The following is an 11,191-nucleotide window of genomic DNA, read 5'->3' as shown; positions in this document are numbered from 1 at the left end:
TTCAAAATACAGCAGAAAGCTTCAACAGTTGACTAAACCAAAGAGGAATCTCAAAGCTTGAAGACAAGCCTCTTAAGCTAACTCATTCATTCAAAGAGGCAGAGAAGAAGATAAAGAAGACTGAGAATCATTTAGAGAAATATGGGATTATGCAGGGGCAACTAACATACAAATTATAGCTATTCTTGAGGGAGAAAAAGAGCAAAAAGTATACAAAATCTATTTGAGGGAATTATTGAAGAAAACAGAAATTTGGACATTTAGATACCAGATGGTCATCCAACACTGTTCTACAAGAAGCAAGACAAAAACTACAACTAACCTATAAAGGAAAATCCATCAGGGTAACTCAATATTTCTCAGTGGAGACCTTCTAAGCCAGAGGGGATTGGGCCTCCATCTTCAGTCTTTCTGAAAAAAGTCGTCTTAAACAACCTAGAATTTTATATCCTGCAAAACTAAGTTTCATAATTGACAGAGAAATAAAGTCTTTTCCAGACAAATAATGAAGAAATTTGTCACAACCAGACCTTCCCTGCAGGAAGTACTCAGAACTGCATTATACAGGGATCTGTACATTAGATACCCACCAGTGTAAAATCACCCCAGAGCCAAAGCTCACAGCTCATATAAAACAGTAGCACAAGAGAGAAAACAATGCAGTAAGGTACAACCTACCCAACACAACAGAGCAGCATTCCACATGTCAATTCTGTCATTCAGTGTTAACAGTTTGAATGGCCCACTCAAAAGACATAGGCTGGCTAAATGGATTAAAAAACATTGTATAACCATCACTACCATCCATCTCCACCGCTCTTTATCTTCTATAACTTAACTCTATCCATTAGACTCTCCCCATTCCCCTTAAGCCCCAGCTCCTGGAAGATGCCCGTCTACCTTCTGTCTCTATAAATTTGACTACTCTAGGTACATCAAATAAGTGGAATCATAAGTATCTGTCTTCTGACTGGCTTAGCGTAATGTCCTTAACGTTCATCCATGCTGAGCATAGGCCAGAATTTCCTGTTAAAGGCTGAATAATAATTGCATTTTATTTAGATACCACCTCTTGTTCATCTGTTCACCCATCAGTGGATACCTGGTCACTTCCACCTTTTGGCTATTGTGAATGCAGCTGCTACAAATGTGGATCTCTTTGAGAACCTGCTTTCAGTTCTTTTAGGTACATACCCAGAAATGGAATTGCCTGGACCAAATAGTATCTATGTCCTTTTTAAAAAAGTCTCTTTCTGATTTTCTCCAGTCCCTGATTCAGAGTATGATTTCCTTTTAGAAGTTTAAGTTTTAAAACTTCTCATTCATTTATTCTTTACAGTAAGCCCTTAATTAAGAAGATTGTTTAGAGAAAAGAGTATGGAGATTATTAAATGTTCTGGCTAAATGGGCAGAAACCCCTTTGTTTCAATTTTTGCCTTTGAAGAAGTATGTTAGTTCATTTTATTCTCTTAGTGAGAGCAGTAGAATAAATGTAATACTCTCTGTAATTCAGGATCTTGCAGCACTTCAGGGTTATCATTGTGAGCATGGACTCTCAGCATGATATACCACAGGGATAAAATTTATTGGCGATTAGAGCAAAGCACCAATGCCTCTGGGCTCTTTACAAAATTAAATCCTTGATGTGAGTTAAAAAATTATTTGTGTTTATAAGCAAGTCAAATAATTTGATTTATTATGTAATAACTGATATTTGAAAGACAGTTACTGAATTGTCCATGTGGCCGTCTTTCCTAGTTTTTCCTTTCTGCCTCTGCTTTGCATCTGTATCTTCAGCAGATGATGGGCTGTATACACTTAATAGGTGTACCGTGAAAGGAAGTGGAATCTGGAATGCAGTACACATGTCCCTCTCCACATGCATTCCTCTTTCTTTTTTTTTAGAGATAGGGTCTTGCTATGTTACCCAGTCTGTCTTCAACTCTCGGCTGCAAGTGATCTTGCCTTGACCTCCCATGTGCTGGTGTTATTGTGCCTGGCCTGCATTTCTTTTTCTTGTACTACATGTCTTGGTCAGTTCAGACTGCTATAATAAAATACCATAGGCTGGGTAGTGTAAATAACAAACATTTATTTCTAACAATTGAGAAGCTGGGAATTGCAAGATCAAAGCAGATTTTATGTTTAGTGAAGGCATGTGTTTTGGTTTGCAGATGCTATCTATACCCTCACATGCAAGAGAGAGAGGGGGCACTGGGCTCTTTCTCTTATCGTAAGAGCAATAAACCCATCATGGAGCCCCAACCTCAAGGCCTCCTCGAAATCTTATTACTTTTCAAAGGTCCTACCTCCAAATACCATGACGCTGGGGATTAGGGCTTCAACATACGAATGTGGAGGGCACAGATGTTCAATCCAAGTACACTTCAAGAAAGAAAAATTGAGCTTTGGAGGAGAGGGGACCAGAGAAAGAAAAGGAGGGGATAAGAGAAAGCAAAGAAATCAAGAAGCACAAAGGAGGGGAAGGGAATAAAAGATGGGACAAGGAAGGTTCAATTGGGATCAGAAAGAGAGGTTGGAGAGTCCCGAAGTCAGGCTTTACTTCTTTTCTCCATCTTTGGGCTAAATATAGCCTTGTTCCTGCTGGGTCTGAGGATGCTTCGTGGAGGCAAGGAACAACTGCCAACATCCTCCTATAGCTATAAAAAGTGAGTAACCAAACTAGAGGTCATTTAGGCTGGAATGAACTTAATCAGCACTCTGCAACAAGCCTTTCTTGAGTACTTGCTGTCTATAGCCTCTTGAGTTCAGTAACCACTATCCACGAATAGACCAAACTTTCATTCCAGATGTTTTGTTTACCACTTTGTAAACAGAAGAGGGTAATTCCCCAAGTTCTCTAAGTCCCTTCTTTGTTCTGTGCCCAGACACACATTTCTCTAATCACAGGGCTAGAGGATTTGGAATGAAGCTTGAAGCTTAGCCTCCGTTGGTCGTTAAGCTGATAACGTCCATCCACAATGCTTAGAGGCAGAGGTCCAGCATGCCAGTTGTTAGATCTGACCTCATTTCAACTCTGCCTTACAAGTAGCAATGCCTTCTTTTATAGACACAGGGAAATGAAGATACCTGATACATCTTAAACATAGCTCCCCAGGCAGGTATTGGTGGGTTCTTCTAACTTGTATTTTTAATTGGACCATAGAGTTTGCACTATATATGTCTAGGCTTGGAAGCAGACTTGGGAACCCAAAAGCTTAACAACCTTAAGTGTATATTTTCCATGTGGTTCCCCAGGATGAAACTGAAGATATTTTCAGAGTAATTTAGTTACAAAGAAATTGTGGTCAATAAAAAAAAAAAAAAGAAAAAAAGAAATTGTGGTATCTAAGCTATGTACAGAAATCGAGAAACTAATAAAAAATAAAAGCAGGTTTGATCTTACTCTATCACTGATGTTGCATGATTTGTGGTATAATTACTGCTTATAATTCTGCCTGAAATTGCTATTCTTCCATGGCTTCATTAAATTAAAAAACCTGAGATAGCTTTCCTTACAGGTGTGATTCCTGTACTAGAAGGATTTTCAATCTGACCAAGAAATAAAACGGAGCAAGTTCCACCCACAATGAGTGATTTGCCAGCAGAAGGTGCTCACAAGGCTATAAATCGGTAGTTTTTGACAGGACTGATTTTGCCCCTTGAGGGGTATTTGATAATGTCTAGGCACATTTTTTTGGTTTCAAATGTACTTTATTTCAATAATGCCATATTTTAATGGGTACACAGTGCTTTAACTTGGTATCAATTATGAGTTGGTTCTGAAACAATTCAGTATTACACCACCTGGGATGATTACTGAGCTCTCCATTCCTTTGTGGTGAGTGTGCCAACAGGGGACAGGTTCCATTCTATTCCAATTTGTGTCACTGCATATGTCCACACAGCAATACAGAAAGTGGCTCCACTAGCTAATACAGCATTACTGTATTAATCATGAAAATCAGGTGTTCATTTCTGGTGGTTTGCCCTTGCCATTGTTTGCTAATGTATTGTAGTTGGCGCTGATGTAGTGTGTTCTTTGCCAAGAAAAACATCGTGAAATTGAAAATGGAACTGCAGCCATTCCAAGTGCTGGTTCGGTGCAATTTGACTTCAGATACCCTTGCCTGGACACATTTTTGATTGTTTAACTTGGGATCAGAGCTGATACTGTCATCTAGTGGGTAGAGGCTGGGGTTGCTGCTAAACATTTACAGTGCATAGCACAGCCTCCCCCCATCACCACCTTAAAGAGTTATCTGGTCCACAGTGCCAGTAGTACTGAGATTGAAAGGCTCTGTCATAATTATGTGAAGATACAACATGGACTAAATTAAGAAAAATCCAAGATGATGCCCAGAATTGTGGCTATTGTCTCTTAGTATTTCAGGGCTCTCCCCTCTGTCAGTGTTTTATTTGGAAATCATTTTAGGCTTACAGATTGGGTAAAAAAAAAATTAACCAAAGTCTCACTTTGTCACCCTCAGTAGACTGCCGTGGTGTCATAATTCACATCAACTTCAAATTCTTGGTCTCAAGGGATCCTCTTGCCTTAGCCTTCCAAGTAGCTAGAACTATAGGCACCCATTACAATGCCTGGCTGTTTTTAGAGATGAGGTCTTGCTCTTGCTCAGGCTGGTCTTAAACTCCTGAGCTCAGGTATCCACCTGCTTCAGCCTCCCAGAGTGCTAGGATTACAGGCATGAGCCACCACATCCAGCCAGCCTGGGTATTTCAAGTGTATTTCCTTAGCACTTGATACATGGGAGGCCTTGCGAAATGCTGAAGGAAGTAAAAAGAATGAGGAAAGGGACACATTAGGACCAGATACTTTTAGGTTTTACCTCTGTGTAAACTATATGAGAAACAGCTGAGGGCTCAGGGCAGAGACGATTTGGAGATAAGATTCTTGGTTTCCTCCAAGTATCCAGCAGTTTACCCCGTATCTGCCTGCGCCTTTGCATCTGTTTGGCTTAGGTTGTTTAGTGCCAGTGAATCTGGTATCATGGAGAATACCTCCTGTTTAGGCCACTGATGAGCTTTGGGTCTTGACAGAAATAATTTTATACTCTGAACCTTATTCCAGTCATCGAGGACAATCCTATAAGCTATACCCTATTTAAACAAATAAAAGTATATGTATATTCTCATTAAAACATAGAACTCTAGAAAGTAAAAGTGTTCCATAATTCTGATAATACGTATGTGTTCTTTCAGTTTTGAAACGTATTAACATATTATTAAAGATAAAACTAGGATTATAAAGTATATTGTACTGTTTTACAACTTGTATAGTCACTATACTGTATAATGGACATTCTTTGTTCCAGTCTGATGAGTAAATTGCTTTAAGTTGTCTGCAAAACAAGAATTATAGTATCCATCTACCTATTTCAGAGGCATTAGAAATACTCAAATATAAATTAAGATTTGGAAAGTATATTGAGTGTTTTAGATGAAAACTATTGTATGCCATGCTCTATTTTTAATTGATATTAGTGTTGAATGATTTTATTACTAGTTTCTTTTGAGGTGTTACTGAAATATTTTTTGAAACATTCTGAGTCCTCAGAAGGAAACTGTGTGGTACATTAATATAATTTGTATAATACGTGCAGAGCTTAACTGTCCTTTTTGTGCCTCTGCAGGCAAATATGTTTATCAGCCTATGACCCCTGTGGAACAGCTTCCAAGCACTGAGATTCCTGCTAGACCTCGGGAGCCCACAAACACCATTCAGATCTCAGTCTCACTCACTGAACATTTTTTGAAATTTGCATCTGTCTTCCAGCCTCCCCTCCCCCCTGACTCACCAAGGTACTGTATGATTTCAGACCTCTTTATTGACAACTACCAGGTTAAATGTATCAATGGGAAGATGTGTTACGTGCAGAAGCAGCCAGCGCCACATTCTCACAAAATGAACCCTGAGGAGGTCTCTGCACATGATGCCTTAATTTCAAAAGAGAGCAATACACCAAAAATAGATCACTGCTCTTCTCCCTCAAGTTCTGAGGATTCTGGGATCAATGCAATTGGGGCTCACTATGTGGAATCGTGTGATGAGGACACAGAAGAAGGAGCAGAACTGAGTTCAGAGGAAGATTACAGTCCAGAGAGCAGCTGGGAACCGGACGAGTGCACCCTTCTCTCCCCCTCACAGTCTGATCTGGAAGTGATTGAAACAATAGAAACCACCGTGTGAGAGTCCAGGCAGAAAGTTGCAGCCTCTGATCCATGCTGAGCTTTTATACTTTTGTCTGATGGATCCTTTTTTCCAATGCTGTTTATATTTTCTACCCCTCTTTAACAACTATAGCACTTCAGTGGTCTGCTGATTAGCGTCACTCTTAAATAGTCTTATAACTAAGACATTCTTTTTATTATAGTTTTTTGTTTTTTGTTTTTTTTTTTTTTGTATCTTGACTTACTTTCTATGTAGCATCTGGTGTCATGAATTGTGACCCAGCCTTAATTTCACTGGGAACTTTGAAAGCAATGAAGTGATGATCACAGAATGTCATGGATCAGATTGGGGAGCTACCCAGAGTGAAGGAGACAGTATTTCTAAATAGCTCGTCCTTCACACACAGACTCTCGGCATTCGTTTCGGCATGCTCATAGGCATCCCTCTCCTGCTAGTCCCATGTGAGAAGCAGCTTACTTGAGAAGAACACAATGTGCTCTGATAGATGCCATTCCTTCTAGTTCCCCCCCCTGCTCCCCATCTGCACTTGGTCTGACCAGAGCTGCCTTGGCTTACTTCTGGGAGGTCACTGGAAGAGCCAGCACAGCTCCCAGTTGTGGCCAGTGTCTAACACTCCATGACTGGGGCTGATCTAGACCTTCACATAAGAGTGGACCTCCTCCGTTTCATGATCCATCCAGCTTTAGCTGAGCACCTGCATTTTGCAGGGTGCTATGGGGATGCAGAACAGCTAAGACCTGATTCCCACCATGAAGGGACTCATAGTCCAATAGGGGATATGATACCTGCAGCTAACAGCCCAGAATGCTGTGGGAGCCTAGGGGAAGGAGACATGTCCTTGGTTTGGGCTGGCTGGGGATAATCTTACAGCATTTGAGTTGGGCCCTTGTGTGAGTTCCCCAGTATGTCCCTGCTTTCCTTTATTCTTCAAATCTGGGGAAAACTTTTAGGAAGTTATATAGGTATTGTATTTAGGAGACAGCCACATCTAACATTTTACAGGAAAAAGAAACCAATAGTTTTAGTTAGCATGGAAATGCTAAAGACAGAAGTCCTGTAGGGATTAGGAATGAATCTAATAGGTTTGATTAATTCTGCTTCATTTGGTTGTATGAAGCATTAGAATGGCTTGGGTGAGAAATGGATTAGAATTCAGTATGATGCATGGATTTTTTATGGAAATACAAAAGCAGTTGAAATAGTTCACTAACAAAATATTTTGCATAATATTCATTGACTTTACTAATATCCATGGTCTATTGTATATGTTCTCTTTTCTCACATGCACAAGAGTGAATAATTCTTAACTTAGCTCTCTTCAGAATTCTCTTAACTCTCCATTTATACCACGTATTCTCATGTGAGTTGGTTATCTGCCGTTTCTTCAAATCTTCTATACAGGAGGCATAGTTAATCGAGGAAAATTTAAATATGGCCAAATGAAATGAGAACCTTCAGAGTTGGTAGAAAAGTACTTCTGACTGTCCCTGCGCATGCTGTTTGGCATTTATCTTGTGCCCTGTCAGCATTGTGACACGTCTTCTATGTCATGTTTGTTTGCATTTTAAGAAATAAGAGGCCTGTTGTGTTTTTCCCTAAAGCCTCCACTAGGTAGGCATCCTTCACAAACAACACAAGGAGAATTTGCTTTCCTAGTGGTACATGTCATTCAAGTCATTTGTTAGAACTTTTTGTTAGGTTTAGGTGGCCAAACATCCATAGGGTATAGAAGGCAGAGTAGACATTTTCCTTTGCAGATGGTGTTTATTGAAACTCTCTATGCTAGATGAGAATGCAGCATAAAGTTTTTATCTATTGAAATTTAAAGACTCAACAAGTCAAACCAAGAAATCGGTAAGAGGAGCTTCAGGAACCATAAGACAAAGGAGAGGGCAGGTGTGGGCAGGTGTAGGCAGATGTGGGCCTGAGGGGCGTCCCCTGCCCTGGAATGACCTAGGTGGTTGGGGACATCTGATGAGCCCTGCCTGAGGTTCTCAGTGCCTCCCGTGAGTGGCCAGCTGCAGGCAGGCATGGAAGCCACGTCTGCAAGCCACCACGGTGCCATCACTCATTGTGTACTCAGGGCTGTAGCAGCAACACCAGGGCCCTGTCTAGATTTACCCTATGGGTGAACTCATCAAATGAGGGTAGGGTTGGGGAGGGGGTGTCTTCTTTCTTTATAATACTCCCATCAGTGATCTATTATGGGCCCACATTTCTACCCTTTAAACTATTAGAGTCAACCACCAGGTTTCCAAAGCCATGGAAATACATGGTCACAGGGGCACATTTCTGAAGCTTGGCTAAGTGTCAGGGTTGGGCCCCTTTATCAATTATGTCTATGACTTTAGACTAGGTTCCTGTTTTTTAAACTCCTGAACTGCCACTCAGCCACAATTTTAATGGAATTTTTGGATTTAATAATAGTTGATAATCACTTTAAATATTTGCACAATCTCTTTATAATTAAAACCTCAGTAAGCTTCACTGACTACTGTCTATTGTATAGAATTGGAGATGTTCCCTTGTATTGTAAATATATACTCCTGGATCTCAAAATGGCCTTTTCTAAATAAGCACAAGTAAGAATTTTTTTTTTTTTTGGTCTTACCACAGTTAATGATTCTCTGAAATACAAGATTGAACTAGAATTGTTTCTTAATGCTTGCATTCCAAAATCAACTGATAAGGATATAAAAATGTGTATTTCCAATTTTAATTCTAGGCCTATTCTGTTCTATATTATGTGAATTCCTCTGTAATGCTGACATTGCACTGCTGATTTGTATATGCATATTGATAGACACTTTAGAAAATGTTTAGATTGCAGCTGCACTATAGACATTGAACACAGTCATTTAAGTAGCCTGTGATTAACACTTGCATTGACAGACAGGAAAGCTTTATACTTTGGACCTAGCAGTATGCTCACTGGAGCAAGGGTTGGGCTGTGTGGATGAAGAAACTGCTTTCTTAGCTTTTGTGGACACTTGGCACTATTCCTACTTTTGGAAAGTTGGCATAAAACTGTTAGGTAGAAGCTTAATTCTACTAAACATGGAATTTAGATCCTACCAAGATTTTAGAATTTTTAAGTTTCAAATATACCCAGAACTTTTCTGAGAAATGACAAAGCACTTAAAATGCTTTGCGGTCATAAGTATTTGATACATTATAACATACGGCTTTATTATCAACACTATGTACTATTTACCTTTTAATTTTTAAGATAAGAATTTGAGGGCAACCTTGAAGAACAACAGTTGCTTTCTTGGAAGGGGAAGGCTTATAGTTCAAGGTAATACAATAAAAAATAAAACTAAAACCACGAAGAGCAGAACAAAACCACACAGTTTTTTTCCTAAAATACTTTTTGGTTTTGATCTTGGGAGTGGTTTTATTTCTTCACCTCCACTTCTTGATCTATTTGAAAGATTGCAGTTCTTTTGGGACTGATCATAACAAACTTCTTTCATGCAACTTTATTCTCTACTGGGGTAAAAGGATGCATCTGGCTAATTTAGAAAGCTGTCAAAATATCTAGATAAGTTTGCCAGTATAGATACTACAAGGCAAGGAAAAAAAGCACAAGTTATGGTATTTATAGTAGGCTCTTAATTATTGCACATCTCATTTGCAAAATTTTGTAATTACACTTTACTTTTTTACATGAGGAAGACAGTTTTCTTCCCTGTCCCCTTCTCCGAAGGAGGTGTGAGCCAGAATAAAGGCGGCCAGCTCTGTTTAGGTATTTAGTACTATATGGTTCTGTCTTATCCCATTGAGGAGGAAGAAGAGAAGAGAAGGCAAGTGGGAGTTCCACTTATCAGTCCTGTGAGTTCCGGGGATATCTTTCTCACATCCAAAAATTAAAAACAAGGGCACATCTCAAAATTAATTTGGGGATTATTCATCATTTAAAAATCTGTCAGTGCGCCTTTCATTACTATGAATAATTAAGAGTTGGCTTTATTACGAAAAGGCCCTGTTTCAGTTAGAGCCGAGTTCTTTTTTTCTATTAAGATTGAAGCAGTGCTCTCTTAGCCTGGAAACATCTAACAGTGACTCATCACTAGCGGTTTTAATCTTGAGCTTCCATACCATTGTGTTCACATCACTTTTTAAGGCTGTTCATACCTTGCAATATTCACTTACTGTGCCATTTTTTTAAAAAAAAACTATTTTAAAGTTTTAAGCACAATGTTGATTCTTCTGTAATTTCCTAAAATTATATTGTTTTCCTACTGACAGCTCAGCTTTTCTTTATGTATAACACTTTAGGAAAATACTGCCTTGTAAAATAAACGTGATTTTTCCTTTTGTACCAGAACAGACATGTTTTAGAGTGTGGAATACCAGCCACCAAGCCCAAAACAAAAACCCATGTTTGCAAATGTGAAACATTTATATCAAACTTACTAGGTGCTAGGAAGCAAGCAGTTTACACCCATCACATGTAAACTTTACGTAACTTCATAGGTGCAGGCAAATGCTATTATCCATATGCTCATGGTCGCCACTCATGATAGCTCCAGGAACTCTTTTGTTGGAGAGTTTTGTTGTAATAGGAACTTTTTTGTTGGCTACATTGGTTTATACCCACTAAAACTTAATATTCCCCCCCAAATAGCATTTACTTCACACACAGTTTGTCTCTGTGTTCATGTCTGCATGCTGTGAAAGGCAGCATAGGGCTGCAGCTCCACTTATGGGCCGGCCACTGAGGGAGGTCGCCCTGCAGGGTCTCGGGGCACAGGGGCACCGTCACTGTGGCAAGTCAAGGAGCTTGTGGTTTTTATTCAGCACCCCCAGAAACAAGCAGCTTTTGGAGTTGACTTCTATTGAACTCCCTCACTAGGAACTGTTAACAAAAATTCATTACTATCAGTGATACCATTGTTAACACTAAGAATTATAGCTTAACAGCTGCCTTGTTGCTTTCTAAGCATAACCTCACAGCAACACTGAGGGAGATGACAG

General features: G+C 39.5%; 1 protein-coding gene and 1 pseudogene across 1 annotated transcript; one reads left to right on the top strand and one right to left on the bottom strand.

Annotated features, from left to right (window-relative positions):
• Positions 1-3,771: 3,771 nt before the first annotated feature.
• Positions 3,772-4,058, bottom strand: LOC111722488 (annotated as a pseudogene).
• Positions 4,059-5,657: 1,599 nt separating this feature from the next.
• On the top strand, positions 5,658-6,269 carry CUNH3orf70 (chromosome unknown C3orf70 homolog). Its single transcript, XM_023508659.1, has one exon. The coding sequence runs from the start codon at positions 5,672-5,674 to the stop codon at positions 6,206-6,208; it is 537 nt and encodes a 178-aa protein (XP_023364427.1). The 5' UTR covers positions 5,658-5,671; the 3' UTR covers positions 6,209-6,269.
• The last annotated feature ends 4,922 nt before the right edge of the window (positions 6,270-11,191 follow it).

The sequence above is a fragment of the Otolemur garnettii genome, unplaced genomic scaffold, assembly GCF_000181295.1.
Source record: "Otolemur garnettii isolate 467f Iridium unplaced genomic scaffold, OtoGar3 scaffold00263, whole genome shotgun sequence".
Lineage (NCBI taxonomy): Eukaryota > Metazoa > Chordata > Mammalia > Primates > Galagidae > Otolemur > Otolemur garnettii.
Note: the sequence above shows the minus strand (reverse complement) of the source record. Positions and strands in the feature narration are given on the sequence as shown.

What these genes read in the sequence shown, in the direction of transcription:
- CUNH3orf70 (XM_023508659.1), top strand. Translation starts at nt 5,672, where the DNA reads ATGACCCCTGTGGAACAGCTTCCAAGCACTGAGATTCCTGCTAGACCT.